Here is an 18,721-nt window from a genome sequence, read left to right on the forward strand (position 1 = left end):
GATGTTTTCCTAGCCTGCGCTGTTGCTAAATCTGGTAATCAGTTTTTATTAAATGTTATGTTTATGACCACCCGATTCAAGGAGATTCCGCTAAGTAAAATAACTGCGCCTGTTGTTGGTAAGGCATTTGTGAAATTCTTCTCCACGTTCAGACTTCCAAAAATAATACAAACTGATCAAGTTACAAATTTTTTAGCAAAATTTTTTAAACAATGCTTGAAACATTGAAAATTTATCACAGAGTCTCAAGGTCATACCACCCGCAGAGTCATGGGCACTGGAGCGTTTCCACCAAACCCTTAAGGCAATGTTGAGGAAATATTGTCAAGACACTCCTAAAGACTGGGACGAGGGAGTTCCTTTAGTCTAATTTGCGGTAAATAAAACCACTCAAGAATCTCTTGGATTAAGCCCAGCTGAACTTGTGTTCGGACATCAAGGTACAAATTTTCTAAGAAAACGTTTTAAACAATACTTGAAACATTGAAAATTTCTCACAGAGTCTCAAGGGCATACCACCCGCAGATTCAGGGGCACTTGTGTGTTTCCACCTAACCCTTAAGGTAATGTTAAGGAAATATTGTCAAGACACTGCTAAAGACTAGGACAAAGGAGTTCCTTTAGTCTAATGTGCTGTAAATGAAACTACTCAAGATTCTCTTGGATTTATCTACGCTGAACTTGTGTTTGGGCATCAAGTTCGAGGTATGTTAAAAGTTTCTTAAGAACAGATCTTAGAGCCCAAGCTGAGTTCAGAAACTAATGTAATGGATTATGTAAGCACATTTTGAGAATGTCTTCATACTGCTTGGTCGTTAGCTAGAGAGTCGCTTGCGAATGCTCAGAAAGACATGAAGGGCAAATATGATAGGCAAGCGGTAGCGCAATAATTTCAACTTGGTGACGAAGTGCTTGTGTTGTTACCTATGGCAGGATTATCTATATCTGCTTGTTTCTTTGCTCCATATGTTGTGAAAAAAGGATGAGTGTAACTGATTATATGTTGTGCACATCCGACTTAAAACGAAAAACCTGTTTCTCATGTTGACATGTTAAATGCTTACCATGTCAGAGAGTGATGTCAATGCTAACATCAATTGCTGCAGAAAAACAGACTGCATGCTCGCGGTCTTGTCTGTTGCGATAGCCGTGGATCTGAAGCCACCTCCTGATACGTTGGGTACAGACACAGATGGTGTTGTGCTTCACCATGATTTTCAGCAGAGTGCAAGGATAGCAAATTCTGAGATTTTAGAAGATCTCTCATCTTATCTTGACCATCTAACTGTGACTCAGAGAATAGACATTTTAAAATTACTCAGTGATTTTAAATGTTTGTTTGATGATGTTCCTACACAAACAATGTCAACATTAATGTGAATGGAGCTTGACCTATCAAGCAACATTCTTACCATGTAAATTTGTTAAAACAATCTGTTATGCATAAGGAGGTAGAGTATTTGATGGAAAACAATTTAGCTAAGCCCAGTTGCAGTCCCTGGTGTTCTCCGTGTCTATTGGTTCCAAAACCTGACAACACTTTCAGATAGTAAATGTTGTGACTGTACTTGACAATTACCTGATACCTCGAATGGAGGATTGTGTTGATAACATTGGGTCTGCACGTTTAGAAAGCTTAATATGCTGGAAGGATACTGGCAAGCTTTAGATATTTCAGCTTTTATAACACCAGATAACTTCCTTCAATATACCGCGATGGCTTTCGGACTAAGAAATGCTCCAGCTACTTTCCAACGTCTCCTTAAAATTGTTTTACGTGATGTGCCAAATTGCAATGTGTATCTGAATGATCTGGTGTTGTATTCGTTGAGTTGAAAAGAACATATTTGTTTGTTGAGAACCGTATTTGAACAACTGATGAAAGGTCAGCCAAGGCCAAGTACGACGGTAGCGGCTGAAGTCACAGCCATAACAGATTTTCGAATTCCTACGACCTGCAGAGAGTTGCAGAGGTTTTTGGTAGGGCAGGCTATTATTGTAGCTTTTGTAAGAATTTTTCGACTGTAGTGAGCCCTTTCACTTTTTCTTAGCGTAATTAGTAATTATTCTAGGAAGTTTAATAAACATCATCAGTTTTGATTTACTCAATGATTAAAAGTAAGCCCTTGCTTTACTGCTCGTGTTATAACACTTTAAGGTTTACCTTGGTTCCAGTAGTCTACCAGTTTTAACCTAGAAATCAGACATAGAAGGGTTCAGAGAATGTTTTGGCTGATGCTCTCTCGAGAGTACTGTAGATGTGTAAAAGAGTTATTTGTTGTTACATATACAAATAAGTTTGTTCTTAGGGGTGGGAGTGTTACTTCTCTAAAATGTTTTTGTGGGAGTGCCTCTTTTTTTTTGCTCTCTTTCGCTCTAATTTCTGTCAATCTCTTAACACCTGTTGAAGGGAGCCTCCGCTTTTTCCTTTGAATCTGAGATTGATTGTTATGATACTGATTGTCTGTTTACTGTTTTTTTATAGTGTCAAGATTGGAATTTTGTTTCCTATTGAATTTAACTGAGCTTTCGCTCTATGATTGTTTATATTGTTATAACAGAGGAAGTGGGATAGGTAAGGTAATTTTTTGGGGGGTGCATGTATCATTACTGCTCAGTTAAAATGCTGAAATTGTTATTGTTGAAGTCAACTGTTAAAGCATGAAATAAATGTACTATGAATCTGTGAATTCAAGTATAATGTGGGTTTATTATCAGTAATGAACTAATCAAGGTAATTATTCAAACACACACCAGAGGTTGTACCTTTTTAATCTCCATCATTTTTTATGAACAGCATTTTAAAGATTCCATCATAGTCCATATCCATCATTTCATGTTTTAATGATAATAATTGTTTTTGTTCACATGTTCATTTCTAATCAGACGAACATAAAAGTTCAAATGTGTTTATTTATTCATGATGAGAACAGATGAACAGAGGCCATCCATCACTTTGCATGTTTAACATCACATGAAGAAGATGAATAGCAGAGGCAATAAAACATGCAAACTTTGTGCTGAACAGGCAAATATGAACAAATCAAATCACAAAATTTTATTGCGATTAAAATATCAACAACCATGTAAAAATCTGAATTGAACTAAACTCATGACACTGCATCTTAAACCATCTAGTATAATAAACACAAGAAGGCTGATTAATGCAGATTTTAATACACACATTTTTTTGGTTTCCATGTTTTGTGGGGAAATTCCATAGACGTAATGCATTTTATACTGTACAAACTGTATATTCCCTTCCCCTAACCCAAACCCTAACCCCAACCATCATAGAAAACTTTCTGCAATTTCAAATTTTCAAGAAACATCATTCTGTTTGATGTATAAGCTTGTTTCCTCATGGGGACCTCAAAATGTCCCCGCAAGGTCACAAAAATACTGGAATTCCTATCTTTGTGGGGACAATTGGTCTCCCAGGTACACACACACACACACACACACACACATGCACACACACACACACACACACACATACAGTTGCCTAATCACAGGCCAGTATGTTTTTTTTTTTTTGCTTTGATAGTGCAGAACAAGCACATGTTTTCTCTCACAACAGACAACATACAGTTTAAAAGCTCGAAGTTCCCTTAATAAACACAGCTGCATTCTCAAGGTGCTCTTTAAAACTCCAGAAAGCAACAAAATCGACCAAGCCACATAATATACCGGATTATCTGAGCTCTCGCTCTTATCATGTCTATGCAAAGCCAGCTTAAATGCGCCACAAAATTTTACACAGTCAATCACGTAGACTTTGAAACTGCAAACAGGGTAAACAATAAAAGGCATGACTTACATCGCTTCCAGCTAGCCAACTCCGTTTGCTATACGTGGTGAAAAAAAAGACAGTGTAAGCTCGACCTAGCCTGGGTTTCCCCATGCTGCCTTGCGCGCATATTTATTCACGCTGCAAATATAGCATGGAAACCATGGACCAAATTTTTTTTGGGACCATCCTGCTAGGAATCGTCGTCTACAAAGTCCATATAACTTATAAATGGTAAGTGGTATTTATTAATATCATATTGTCATTATGCCTGTACTGTGGTTGTCACAGTGCCACTAAGTTGCGTTGCTTTTCAATATCAATATACAGCTACAGGTTTAGTTGCATAGCTTTCAGCTGTGTGCACACGTACCCGATAAAAGTGACCCTTGAATTTATGTTGTTCTACATACATCATCTGGTATTTAGTAATTTGAAACGATTGGCTATGAGCTCCATACAAACGCATTTAATAGACATTCATAGCGCTCAATAAACGGCTCTGGGCATTCATAAACCACTCCTCAAATACAGGAAAATGAGCATGTCTCATTTTCTATGAGACTAGTCTGGTGTTAGTCAGGCTAAGCTCACTTGACTTCTGCTGGTCGATCTGATCCAAGCTCCTTATTCCTTTATTTATAGACAATTTGGCAATGCACTTGAAGTTGACCAATCAGAAGGTGCCAAAACACAGAAGAAGAAAGACAAATGTGGCACTGCTACCTCGAATCTGGACGATAACAAAAGAGGACAAACTTGACTCTATAGCTAGCTATGTTTTCCACACAGGCACGCACACACTTTTTGAACATTGCTTTACTTTAATTACACTAATTGTGACAGGAATTCCTTCTCTTTTGATTGGAGGTTTATTAGGGCTGGGCAATACAGATATGTCAATATATTTTCCACATTACATCTCTGCATTACATTTGTTGATTATTTACACTTGCACTTTTTGTTCAATGTTCATAGTTGAACAATTATTTAAGTTTAAACACTATATTGCCAAAAGTTTTGGGACACCTGCCTTTATATGCACATGAACCTCCCATTCCCATTGAATGACATCCCATTCTTAATCAATTGGATTTTGTTTGTTTGCTTATGGTAATTTGTGACCATTTTCCTAAAAGTACATTTGGAAGGTCACATGTTGGATGAGAAGGCCTCACTTGTAGTCCCGGCTTTAATTCATCCCAAAGATGTCCTATTAGGTTGAAGTCAGGACTCTGTGCAGGCCAGTCAAGTTCCTCCACACCAAACTCACTCATCCATGTCTTTATGGACCTTGCTTTGTGCACTGGTGCACTGTCATGTTGCACAATTTCATGCTCCCAACTTTCTGGGAACAGTTTGGGGATGGCCCCTTCCTGTTCCCACAAAGTTGGGAGGACAAAATTGTGCAAAATGTATGGGTATGATGAAGCATTAAGAGTTCCTTTTACTGAAAAGGAACACCTGGTGATTTGAACACCTGAATTGCAGGGGTGTCCCAAAACTTTTGGCAATATTGTGTATATGGCCCTAAAGAAAGAGTAGTTGAGGACGTCAGCTCCAATAGGCAGCCGCAGTGTATGAGGCGTCTACGTATATTATGTCGATGCCTGCAACAGCATTCATCCTCGCCGATTTCAAAAAACTAGCAGAGGTTTCGTCAACCAACAACCTCTGCACTTCCATTCTCAGTTTTCAAAATAAAGGTACAGTAAGAGGTAAAATCATAAACATTCTTGTGAAAAAATAAGAATACAAGGTCCACATTATCTATTCAGCGAAAATCATTAGTCAACCAAAACGAAAGGCACAAAAAGAGTTCTTTAGTAATATTTGACTCCAGTTTAGTATTGACATCCCTGTTTGTGTACGTGTGTGTGTATGTGTGTATGTGTGTATGTTTCACTTCCATGATGTGTCCACCACTCCTCAGACAGCTACTGATACATCGAACATCAGACAGAAAGCTCAGCTGATTCACGTTATGGAGTGGGATAGTTATGTCCCTTTGTGAGTACATTGTGTGTGTGTGTTTGTGTGTGTGTGTGTGTGTGTGTGTGTGTGTGTGTGTGTGTGTGTGTGTGTGTGCGTGCGTGCGTGCGTGCGTGCGTGCGTGCGTGCGTGCGTGCGTGTGTGTGTGTGTGTGTGTGTGTGTGTGTATGTGTGTGTGTACGTGCGTGCGTGTGTGTGTGTGCGTGTGTCACCGAACTTGTGTTTAACTCTTTTTAATAGCATTTTGTTTATCAACAGAATTCTTTATTGTGATTGGTCAGTGATAGAATGTTGTTTTTATTTGGGTGTAATGATGTTGTTTGTTTGCATGATTGACTGTTGAGTTGACAAATGTTGAGTTCTTGTATCTCTCTCATGGTTTATTGGCATGGTAAAAAAGCATCTTTACATTGCCAAAGAGAAATAGAAATATTAAATAAAGATATTTACAAACAAAAACATGTTTAAAGAAAACCCAAAAGGTACAAATTATATCTACTATGAATCCAAGGTATAAGAATACTAAAACCCAGAATCCTGTCATCTTGTGCAACGTTTTGGTTACTTCCGGTCGTGGTTCTCTTTTACTTGTTATCTTCAACTTGCTAGTTGGGGTTTCTCCCAACTTTCATATATAGTAGTTTGTCCTTTTGATAAATCTGAATAAAGTCTTTGTGGTGGGTTTGTAAATTTTGTCAAAAAGGTTTCTATAATTTGTGCATGATGTTAAAAAGTGCAGTTTAGAGACAGATAGCATTCCAGTTTACTTTGATGTGACTGTTGCTTGGGTATTTTTATTTTTGTGTTTTTATAATTTGATTTATTTTAACTAGGGGTTCAGGGTCTCTCTCTCTCTCTCTCTCTCTCTCTCTCTCTTCTCTCTCTCTCTCTCTCTCTCTCTCTCTCTCTCTCTCTCTCTCTCTCTCGCACACACAACTGCAGACTTAGTTTTCATGAATGTGTTTTAAACACTCACTGCCTGTATATTTACTGTAAACTGTGTGAGGAGGTCTCTGAATAAGGAAGTGGTTGATTTGTGAACTTTGACTAGTAAGTCCCTCCCTAACCACAGATACACTCACACAGAGAAAAACAGACAATAGAAGTAAGGGAGGGGATGTGTTTTACTACACAATGTGATGGAAATGACAACCCTCATACAGTCCTCTCACTTTTTCTGTCTCTGATACTCTTTCTGTCTCTAAGTCTGTCTGTTTCTGTGTAATGATGAGGACTCTTCACAGGCTAAAGCTGATGAGTTCTCCCAGTCTGAGTGAATTGGGCCGATCAGAGAGATCTGCAGCACTGGACGACCAAAACAATCAACAGCACAGAGCAGGAACCAATGCTACATGGAACAGGTACATAACACATGCACGCGCGCACACACACACACACACACACACACACACACACACACACACACACACACACACACACACACACACACACACAAACACCTACCTAAAACATTTTTATGGTGTGTGTGTGGAGAGAGAGAGAGAGAGAGAGAGAGAGAGAGAGAGAGAGAGAGAGAGAGAGAGAGAGATTTTGTAATAATTTCTTTATTAATTGAAGATAAATTCTTTGTGTGTGTGTACTCTTTGGTTGTGTGTGTGTGGCTGCCCACATAATTTGTGTGTAAACAATAAACAAACACACAATGGCCCTCATCTGTCTGTGTGTGTGTAGGAACAGAAGACATGTGATTGTTTTTCACATTCTGCTTGCAGTAAATGGAAAATCTTTGAAAGTTTTAAAGTGACAGTGTGTATAAAGACGCTGTGATGATGTATCATGCTCTCACACTGTAGTGTTTGTGTATATTGCAGCATCCAGAATGCCGTGATCTCCGTGTTCCAGCGTAAAAATCTGTCAGAGAATGAACTTTACACACTGAATGAAGGGGTCAGGTGAGTGACCTATCAACACTATTCAACAGCACAATACAATACAGCTGTAACCATAAAGCTACCTAATAAAAAAAGATTAACATATGGATGGTTTCTGCAGTAACAACATAAACAAATGGTTTTCGTGGAACAAACAGAACTCAATAACAGAGAATCAATAACAACAAAGTGCTTTTAAAGTATTTTTTTCTGATAACAAACAAAATAAGCATGTAAATTACCTCAGTTCAAATCGTAGCTGACGCGTATTAAAAACTACACTTAGCTACAATACTGTGTAAAATGTGTACTATATAATGTATGCAATCTTAACTACAGATCGGCTGCCAAATAGCGGTAATCCATGATCGCTCGTCTTTAGTAAACCAAAACATTTGTTATTGTCGACGAGGTATTTGTACTAGAGTTCAGTTTAGCAGCTAGTCACACCATTAAACACAAAGAGACTGAAAGTAAAGTTCCACTCAATGAAACCATCTATAAAACCACATGACTTTTACACAGAATTCTCTCTCAATTTTAAATAGCATTATTGGCAAGACAAAGTACATTTTAAATTGCCAAGGCATTAGAATGAAACATTAATTTACAAATGGACTTATTAAGGTAAAATTTTTTCGAACAATAAGAAAAAATAAACAAGTAAATAAATAAGAGTTAAAAACTACAACAATACCAACTGAACAATATACTTTCAAATTTAAATGGGGTGTTGGGGTGGGTGTGTAACAATATATTTATATTTACTGAATATTAATGTGTTTGTCCCTCAGGAGTTGGCAAGAAGCTACAGATTTTGCAGCTATTAATGTGCATTCTGTTTTTTTACCAAGAATAATGCAGTGTTTTTCAATTAGGGTACAGCTATTACATTGAGGAAATATGTAGTTCATTTTGGGAGAATATTTATTTCTGATCATTTGATATTTTGGCATTCAGTGAGGAAGTGTAGTTCTGTTTCAACAACTTTCATAGTGCAATGAGAAGAAGAGAATCTTTCCCTGGCGAGAGATCCACATCTGTCTCCTCTGGCCAGACTGTGATCACTGAGTCTGTACCTTCTTAATGCTTTTCTTAGTTTCACATACATGCTCAGATAGTTTGCCATGGTGTACTCTCGATTTAGTGCTGAATAACATTTCGGTGTGTGTTGTTTTTTAATGGTCTTTTTCTGTGTTCATAATTTGGTTAGACTGAAAGTTTGTGTTTGTCATGATTCTGGTTCTCTCTCTCTCTCTCGCTCTCTCCCTCCCTCTCTATCTTAATTTCTTTATCTGTGTACTTTGTTCTGTCAATAATGGATATACTCTTCCTGGTTTATTTTGTATTTTTGAATTTGGCATGTCTGGATTGAATTGTTGAATTTAGTTGATGTTTTTCTTTTAAATAGTGCATTGGGTCGATCTTTGGGTGTTGGGCTCTGTATATATAAAGCACTGCGATGCTAGTTTTCAGGTGGCGTTTCAGCTGGCATGTCTGAGAGATGAAACCAGAGCTTTGCTTGTCAGTCAGCACTTTTATTACCATATCAAATTTCCCAGAAGCTGAGATGGTCAGACCCAAATAATTATAACAGGTAAAATGATGAAGAATTGTTTCACCAAGTGTAAAAAATGTGTCTTATCTGTAAGGCGAGTTTTTTTCTGAAAGATCATGACTTTGGACTTCTCCAAGTACAGGAAGCATTTGATTTATCTTCCATTGAGTCAGGCCATGGATTTTTCAAGTGTTGTGGCCAGTTTATTAATAAAGATATTTAATAGAGTTGGGCTGAGACTAAAACCTTAATCCACTGCTCTAGTCTAATTCAAATAATCCATTTTAACACAGCATTTGTTCCCGTTGTATATGTCCTTTATGATATCATATGTCTTTCCTCCGATTTCACTTTGTCTGTGTTATTTCTACCTGCCACTACAGCTGAGTAGCTCTCCGTCCGATCGATCATCTTCTCGTGTTCATCAGGATGAGCTGCCTGAGTGCTGTTTCCTTGAGAGTTTTGCAAACAGTTTCATTCCTTCCTGATGAATCGTGTAGATGCTCGTGGGTGATACGCTGGTGGTTTGCTATCTGAACATTGGGCATTGAAGCACAGACGTTAGCTAACTCTTCATTGATGTTATTGATGATCCTTTGTAGAGTAGAAGGGTCAAGATTATGATTTTGGCTAAATCCTGCAGGCTGCTTTGACCGCGCCTGTCAGGGCTGTAGTGACGTCCATCCTCCTGGTATTAAGATCATTTGTTCCCCTATGAAGAATAATGTGTGAAGGTGTTCCTAATACACCCTCTCGCAGCAGTAGTCTCAAAGCAGATTGAGAAGTAGGACACCAGAACTTCTTCACAGATCTACCTGGAAACAGTCTGTGGTTAAGATGATGTCCGTTGGAGTCAAAGAGAATGACAATGTTTTCTTTCCTCTTTTGTTTTCTGTTGATGCTGTTAGTTGGTGGATGATGCTGTGTGATGTCCCTGCTGTTTTTTGCTGAGGTTTTGAGATGTTTGAGAAGATTGGGGGGTTGCCGGTGTGATGGAGCTCTGTGATTGTGTGCTAATGCACTGTAGTTGTTGAGCTGTGGATGTAATGCAGTCAGGAGTGGCGGTGCTGTGTGTTTGTGTGCTGACACACTGCTGATGTTGTGTTGTGTTGGTGTTTAACAGGTTGCTGGTTTCTTCAGGCAGTTTCTCCAGTTTGTCACTATGTTGTTCTCTTCCCACCTGCTCATCTCCTGTTCTCATCTCAGCTCCTCATTGGACTCTTCCAGCTGTCTGACAGTAGAGTAGAGCAGCTGTATTAGTTGTATGCCGGGGGGTTGATCTGAAAATGTATTTGGATTTGTATCTGCAAGGGGACTTGGGTCTTCTTAACTCTTCCCCCTCCACTGACGAATCAACTTGTCAATTAAGAAAAAAATGCTTCCCTGCCAATGACGAGTAGTTCCGGCTTTCTGCAATACCCCTATTATCCACTAGGCAACTAATAAAACATATACAAACCGGGAAGTATCGCCCTAGGGCAAACAGCTGTATGTTCGTGTACGTTTTGAGGATCACTCTGCATCTGATCTCCATCAAAAGTCCTTCACAAAAATTGAATTATCTTACCTTTCTGCTTAAGATTTGGTGTTTTTGAAGAAACCTACCCATATTTGAGAGGTGATATAAAGAGAATTAATGAAGGTAGGATGAAACATTTTTAGTTTGACAGCAGGGGGTCTGTTCTTTCATTTGATATCTTGTATGTTTATATATTTTAAGAAGAACATATTTTGGAAGGCATTAAACTTTTGTGAAAATCATGAAAAATGCTAGCGCTGGCTGGCAACTTTAAAAAAATGCTGGCGGGAAAATAGTTAAAAACTGGAGACCAGTTTCTTTATTATGCTCTGATTATAAAATATTTTCTAAATGTTTAGCAAATTGACTTAAATGTTGTTTTGATTTGTTAGTTCACAATGACCAAACACACTGTATACCTGAAAGAACTATAAAGGACAATATTTTTATTAGGAGATATAATACAGGATTTTTATTACGGTATATATACGGGATTTAAAGGAGAATTTCACCCATAGAAACATTAATCTTTATTGAAAGTGTGTCATATTTGTAGTCGAAATGTAACATACATTTTGAATTTGGTGCCTATTTGACCGAGAAAAGGGGTGGTTGTAGTCTCCGTCCCTCAACAAATATATTGGACTTCCTTCTTTCAATGATGCAAAATGATGATTTATACATCATTGAAAGAAGGAAGTGCAACACTGAAATCTGTATTTCTCCTGTCTCAGCGGCAACTGAGGAAATGATGCATGACCATTCAAAAACATGACTGGGGTTCTAACTATACAAAGCTTAATGCAAATGGGTGAAGTGTCCCTTTAATATGAGTCAGTTTTATTATGTCAATCTCTGAATTTTATCACTAGATCAAGAGAAGGCATTGGATCGTGTTGATCGTGGATATCTTTTTAATGTTTTAAAATATTTCGGGTTTGGAGATATATTTACATTGTATATTTTTTACGTTGTTATATTTTAATGTTTCTGTCATGGTCAAAACAGATGGTGGACTAAGTGGACCAATATCTGTGTTAAGAGGCGTTTGGCAAGGTTTCCCACTTTCTAGGCCATTCTATGGTTTGGTTATTGAACCTTTGTTTTTGCAGATTGAGGAGGAATCTTAAAGGAATTGTAATTCCTAGTTCAGATGACAATTTTAAATGATTTTTGTCAGCATATGCAGATGACATAACTACAAGTCAAGAGGATATTAGAGTTTTAAATTGAACTATTGGTCTATATGAGAAAGCCTCATCCGCAAGAGTTAATTGGGTTAAACCAGGGGTAGGCAAGTTCGGTCCTAGAGAACCGCAGTCCTGCATATTTTAGCCTAAGCACTGATAATCTAACCTGCTGTCTAAATCCTAAAGACATTGATTAGCTTGTTCAGGTGTGTTTGATTAGGGTTGGAACTAAACTCTGCAGGACTGCGGCTCTGTAGGACCGAACATGCCTACACCCGGGTTAAACATATAGGGCTTATTTGGGGTAGGAAGGTACCGGGTTTCCACAACTCATGGGTGGGTTACAATGGAGAAACGATGGATTTAAGTTTTTAGGGGGGGGGGGAATGGGAGGGTTTGCTGGAGAAGGTGTCTGCTAAATTGTCAAAATGGAATTGGCTATTGCCACGATTGTCCTATAGAGAGAGTTCTGGTTGTTGATAATCTTGTTACATCAATGTTGTGGCAATGACTATTGTTATGGAGCCACCTGAAGAACGTATTCTTAATACACAAAGGACACTTGCTAATATTTCTTGGAACGGACTGCAGCTGCACTTTACCTACCAATTCAGAAGGGTGGTCAAGGCTTGGTGGATGTGAAAAGTCAGATCAGTGCCTTTAGGGTACAAGCTGCACAGAGACTCCTTTACCACAAAGAGGTGGTCTGGGTTAAAACAGCGAAAGTCTTGTTGAAACAGGCAGGATGTTTTGGACTTGATAGACACTTGTTTTTAATGAGACTGGAAGAGGTAAGCCTGTCGGTGTTTCCACCTTTTTATAAGTGTGAGATATGGATAATCTAGGACATTGGACTTCAGATAAAACATAGTTTTTTAACCCAATGATCCAGACTAGATTGCTATCCTTAGTCAGTGTAAGGAGATGTTTGCTGAGAAATTGTGTTCAGAAACTTGGACATCTTTTGGGTGAGAGGGGCTGGCAATCTTTAGAAACTCTTCAAGAGATAACAGGCTCGAAGTCATTACGTCTTGTTTATTAATTGAAGGAAGAAATATGCCATACATTACCAAGTGGTTGCATGACCTGGATAGAACTGAGACAAACACAAGACATAAGTGACAGTCAGTTTTTTTTTCAAAAATAAGAATTTTCCTGCCATGAATGAGGAGGATGAAGGTGATATTTTGGATTCCATCTTATCTTTTAAAACACCTGAATTAGATTATTTAGAAGATGTGAATAAAAACGTAATATATTGCATCTCAGTTAAAATCAGACATTGAGAATCATTGAAGCGTCAAAAAGCCTCTAAATGCACAGAACTGTAACAACCAGAATTTCTTGTGAGAGAGAGGTAGAGCACCGTGTATAAACCCCCTGTAGGAAAGCACACTGTTGATCTGCAGTGAAGGATTATTCGCGAGGCCACTGGACCTTTTCAAATCGCAAAATTTTGTTTTAGAGGATTTAATGAGGAATTTTCTGATAAGGTTTTTATTGTGGGAGTGAAATACAAGGTTTCAATGAGAAGGAAAACGTGTCTATAAAATTATGTTTAAATTAAGTGTAACATCTAAACTAGCAATTTGGAAAACAAGAAAAGAATAAAGGGTTACTGCTTGCAACAACTGAACCTGGAATGATGTTTAGATATTTGGTAGAGGAAAGATTGAAAATTGAATTTGCTTATTATAAACTAATAAATAATGTGATGTGCTTTTGTGTTGTCTGGTGTTTTAATAAGATACAGTGTATGTGAATGTCCTTGTTATAAATCTTTTAAATATAGATGTATTGCCTGACTGTTATTTATTAATCTTTCTATTAATTCTTTTTTAAAGAAATTTCTACATATTTGCAGTGATGTAATCTGATTTATAGTGAGTAATAAAGTGCATTTTAAACCTCTCTCTCTCTCTCTCTAGACAGCTCCTGAAGACTGAACTGGGATCTTTCTTTACAGAGTATCTGCAGGTTAAGCAAGATCAGATTCTGTTATATTACCATCATTAATCAGACACATTGAATGAGTTTGTTTGTATTTTTTTACAGAACCAGCTTTTAACAAAGGGAATGGTAATTCTGCGTGATAAAATCCACTTTTATGAGGGTAAGATGTCATGTTGTTATCTGTGTTCTGAAGTTTTGGATGGTAAAGGAGAATAAAAGCTGCTTCTGTTTCAGTGCTATGGCTTTAAAAAAAGAGGTTTTATTTGTCAAAAGGATGACAAAGTGAAATGTGTGAGATAAGTGATGTATCTTCTAAGTTGTTTTTGGTGGCTGTATTATGTCACTTCCTTCAAGTTCATACCTTTGGTTTATTACAGGATCAATGAATGTGTTACGCAAACGTTTATCAAGTTCTGGTTGTTTTTTAATGCTGTCTTGCTTTCATACAAATGACTTTTTCTTTTCATTTTGAAGTCATTTTTGGCCTCTGTGTGCAGGTCAAAAGTTGCTGGATTCTCTGTCAGAAACATGGGACTTTTTCTTCTGTGATGTTTTGTCCACGCTGCAGGCAGTTTTTTATCCTGTCCAGGTGTGTCACGCGTTCATACAGATACATGTGAAGACACTCATTGACTGTATTTATGCAGATGAGATGTTGCTGATGTCACATTAGGGGCTTCTGGTTTGTGTTCTCAGGGTAAGGACCCATCAGTGCGGCAGCTGGCACTGTTGCATTTTAGGAATATTATTACACTTAACATAAAACTGGAGAATGCGCTTATGCGCCCGCGTGCCCGAATCCCTCCGTCAATCATTCAGATGCTGCTGATCCTTCAGGTAAGTTGCAAACACATCTGCATGTGCATTAACGCTGCAAGATTTTAACTATTGGGTTGTAATAAAAAGTTGAAGTAATCATTAAGTGCAGCCTCAGCACCACACACCTACGTGACTGAAACAGTGACGTCTTTAAGATTAGCCAAACCTAAGCTAAACAGAATTCACAAAACTTTAATCTAGGCTAAGCTAATGTCAGCAGTTTAATGATTTTTATAAATAGCAGATAAACAGGTGTGTGTTGTGTGTTGCAGGGGGTTCATGAGTGTAAAGGTGTGACCAGTGATTACCTAAAGCTGGAGTCCCTTTTGCAGAAGGTTGTTTCACCGTATCTGGGTACCCATGGCCTTTTTTCCAGTGACGGCTCTGGTGCCCAGTGCTCATGTGTGTTGGGTGAGTTTAGCACATCTTCATCAATCACTACACAATGCTAATCTTAAACACACAGTGTATCCCTGATGAAATAGTTCATATGTTTTTCTTTTAGAGAAACGGCTTCAATGCAGGAGGCCACATTCTAGCACTTTACCTACAAAGAACCTTGTGGTTCGCTCTAAAAGCTACAACATACCCATACTGACACCTGTGGCCGAATACGACTCAGAAAGCAGCGGAGTGAGCGTCCGAAGGCATTCGGTTTGTCAAATGACTTCCTGTCTGGAGGAAACTGCCTTCGCTGAGATCCCTCCCATGTCATCCTTTCCCTCCCATGCCGAGGATTCTGAAGATGTGGAGAATCACACTCCTGCCTCTTCTTCACCCATATTCACCGACCTCTGCTTCAACAGTGTCCAGGAACCAGGAGTTCACCAGGACATCTCCGTTCCCAGCCGTTCGTCCAGTCCAGAGACTGTTGTGGATCAGATTCTGGACTCGGACAATGAGGGAATATTTATCCACTTCCGCCGACAGCATTCAAGCTCGCCCGAGTTTAGCCGCAGAAGTGAGAGTGTGGAGTAACCGCTGAGTCCAACAAACCAATTCACTGTCTCCACTTTATCAGACAATTATTGTTTAAAGTTTGTCGAATTTGCAGATTTTTTTCTTGGACCCTGGGTGTGTTCAGAAAATCAGAATAGCCAGCATAGTATGCATTTCAGTTCACTCAAGTTTGTAGGCATGCAGTACTGATCTTGATTCATTTACTTGGCTTTTTAAAGAAAACAACTATATGTAACAATATACAATTGTATAGAATGTACTACTGTGTTAATGTTTATTGTAAAACACTGATGTTTTAACTGTGTAGTCTGACACTGTCCTAATAAACCATTAATAGGAATTATTCAGGTCTGTTGGTTTAGGGTTGGAACTAAACTCTGTGGGACAATCGGCCCTGCAAGACTGGAATTCAAAAGAGAATGCACTAAAGTTAAAAAACAGCTTACAGAACAGTAAATGTTTCAGACAAACTGTTTATAGTGCCACAATGTTAAATCGCAATGAAATTGAAATGAAAAACTATATATATATATATATATATATATATTTTTTTATATTGTGGTATTATTAACAAATTACTTATATGTTAGCTTCATTATTTTAAAAAAATGTGTGTGTGCTCATAATCTTTAATCAAAAAATGCAAATCTCCTCCCCTCCTCAAAATGACCCCTCTTCACTTCTGGTCATATGGTATGGCAGGTGGGCGGGGGCCCGGGAGAAGATCGCAGCGATTAGCCATTAGCAACATGACCCAACTTCAAACGATCCAATCAGATCTCGATGGACAAATTCAAATCCAGCCCTGCCTTATTTCATTTCAGAAGCCGTTTCATTCGGATATACGTCACCATGGGGAAAATAAGGCAATCGCTACATCCGTTTCATGATGACTTTAAGTCACTTGTGGCCAAAACATCAGTTTGAATATGAACATGACCTACTATATATATTCAGGGTTCCCACACCTTTGTTAACTTCAAATTCAAGGACCTTTCAAAGACTTTCCAGGTCCAATACCCTAAAATTCAAGGACTAAATGTGGGGAGCAAGGTAACATCGTGTTACCTTTTAAGATACATTGTTACAGATCCCTTTCAAAGAAAATTATGCTGGGTCACTGCAGTGACACTTTGGGGACGCCTCCAGGTGCGCCTGAATGTGTATATCAAATTCAACCATTGGTGAGGATTAACAACAAAGACAGGGTGATGCAGGAGCCAGGAAGTATATTGCTATCTGAAATATTGCCAAAGATTGCGTTACAAGGACGCAGGAAGTATGGCAAGGGAGACGCAGCGTCTCGTTCCCTTCTCAGGAAACAACAGTTACATACGTAACCCGAGACGTTTTCATGTGTCAAACACAACTATGCAAAAAAGCATTTTGGTATGAATCAACATTCCCATACAGAAGATATAAGCATTTAAAGTGTAGAGTTAAATGTGTCCTTAAAAAAGTCTAGAATTGTTATGATACTATCCTACACTACACAGGGAATATAAAATAGATTCAAGCACTTTCAATGACCCGTATCTTGTATGTATATTTTCAAAAACTTCCAAGAGCCTTGAATTTTTTCGCCCAGATTCACAAACTTTCAAGGACCTGTGGGAACCCTGTAATATACATACATATATATACACATATATACATATACATACACATATACATAGATATACACATATATACAAATACATATATACATATATATTTAAATATATGTATATAAATATATAAATACATATATAAGTATATATATATGTATATATATATATATATATTACACTTATACATTTACCTTAAGCAAACAACTTAGATTCCTAGGGATTATAGGCTTAGGTTGTATTAAATGCTAAAAAATGTTTGTGATATAAACAATAACAGAACACAGAGTTTTGATGAGTGATTTATTTTATACATTGGTGTTGATGTAAGAAACATGACAATAGCACATCAGACTTTCTTACAGTAACAAACGCATCAGAAACTCAAACGCAACAGAAGATCCTCTGAAAAACAAATGACACACCCAAAGATTTTTCTCAAATAGTGTTTTATGTAACAGCACATTTTCGTGTCTAAACACAGAAATACGAGTGTCTATATGATTTGAGCTCAAACTGGGTGCATCATGATGACACAAATCACAAAAGTAACTCTGTCAACCCCCTTTACAAACCAAAGTTTTAAACCAGAGTTGATACATTCATACATTCATTCAAAACAAAAGAAACTTTGGTGGTTTAGCTGACAGTCCTGTTTGAAATAAAAACTCAAAACAGCATAAATGCTTCTGTGTAACATTAAAATGTGTAACATTATTTCTTTTAAAGTGCACATTAACCGCAGCTAACCGCAAGTCTCTGACAAAACACATCACGCACATTTTAACAGACCGCTGGAGCGTCTATACAAATCCAGCCAAATGCGTGTAAATCCAACAATAACCATTTAAACTATGAGCTACGATAAGTTATTGCAGAGAATAAAAAAACTTGTTTTCAGCTGAAAATTTTGATGAAGATTTCAACAAACACAGATGAAAATCCTTCACACACATAAACAAAACAAAGTCAGTTATTTTCATTTTCATTCCAGCTTTGCGCGTACAGATTAAGTTTTTACCTCAACATCCCACAGGACGCCTGTATCGCACTCTGACTGTGGCCCTAAACGCATCATAACGGATCTGAAATATCTCGGCTGTAAATTAAACTCGTGAACGTCACAATGGTGGGCTATCTTTCCTATGAGAACATAACATCCAGAGTAAAGAGAATAATACTTAAAAACAACTGTAACAGCTAAAACAAATACTTGAGATTAAAAATACCAACAAAACAAAAATAAATAGCTGAATTGCACAAGTTAACACAAGAACTTTCATATGTCCTAGCAACAGAGTTTATTGTCAGGATGCCTCTGAGAGCGGAAACAGCGCCACCGTGTGCTCGACACGAGCGGCGTAGCCTCAGAAAGCTGAAATCCCAAGATTGGCCATCACGATTTGATCTTCCACAACTGCGGAGGAAACACACAGAGGGT

General features: G+C 37.9%; 2 protein-coding genes across 7 annotated transcripts in view; one reads left to right on the forward strand and one right to left on the reverse strand.

Moving 5' to 3' along the window:
• The first annotated feature begins 276 nt into the window (after positions 1–276).
• Positions 277–16,077, forward strand: prr5b (proline rich 5b (renal)). Of its 3 annotated transcripts, none has more exons than XM_065264412.2 (9): positions 277–440; positions 7,027–7,143; positions 7,615–7,695; positions 13,870–13,918; positions 13,997–14,054; positions 14,392–14,483; positions 14,591–14,731; positions 14,986–15,124; positions 15,219–16,076. In XM_065264412.2, exons 2-9 carry the CDS (start codon positions 7,037–7,039, stop codon positions 15,689–15,691), a joined length of 1,140 nt encoding a protein of 379 aa, XP_065120484.2. In that variant the 5' UTR covers positions 277–440; positions 7,027–7,036; the 3' UTR covers positions 15,692–16,076. The 3 variants fall into 3 exon arrangements, with proteins under 3 accessions (XP_065120484.2, XP_065120485.2, XP_073672057.1); XM_065264413.2 differs by lacking the exon at positions 277–440 and adding an exon at positions 470–705 and having other exon boundaries at positions 15,219–16,077; XM_073815956.1 differs by lacking the exon at positions 277–440 and adding an exon at positions 5,544–5,800 and having other exon boundaries at positions 15,219–16,077.
• Positions 16,078–17,674: 1,597 nt separating this feature from the next.
• The window catches only part of phtf2 (putative homeodomain transcription factor 2), a 29,656-nt gene continuing 28,609 nt past the window's right edge, over positions 17,675–18,721 (reverse strand). For all 4 annotated transcript variants that reach the window (XM_065263423.2, XM_065263424.2, XM_065263422.2 and 1 more), the window contains one exon: positions 17,675–18,697. In XM_065263423.2, coding sequence (XP_065119495.1) covers positions 18,677–18,697 — 21 coding nt within the window. In that variant the 3' untranslated portion in view covers positions 17,675–18,676. The remainder of the gene's footprint in view (positions 18,698–18,721) is intronic.

The sequence above is a fragment of the Paramisgurnus dabryanus genome, chromosome 1 (genome assembly GCF_030506205.2).
Source record: "Paramisgurnus dabryanus chromosome 1, PD_genome_1.1, whole genome shotgun sequence".
NCBI lineage: Eukaryota > Metazoa > Chordata > Actinopteri > Cypriniformes > Cobitidae > Paramisgurnus > Paramisgurnus dabryanus.

Bases quoted from the DNA above. Each gene is read 5' to 3' on its own strand.
- prr5b (XM_073815956.1), top strand. From the start codon at position 5,688: ATGTTTCACTTCCATGATGTGTCCACCACTCCTCAGACAGCTACTGAT. The intron at 7,696-13,869 runs GTGAGTGACCTA...CTCTCTCTCTAG, and splicing joins ACACTGAATGAAGGGGTCAG to ACAGCTCCTGAAGACTGAAC. The intron at 14,732-14,985 runs GTAAGTTGCAAA...TGTGTGTTGCAG, and splicing joins AGATGCTGCTGATCCTTCAG to GGGGTTCATGAGTGTAAAGG.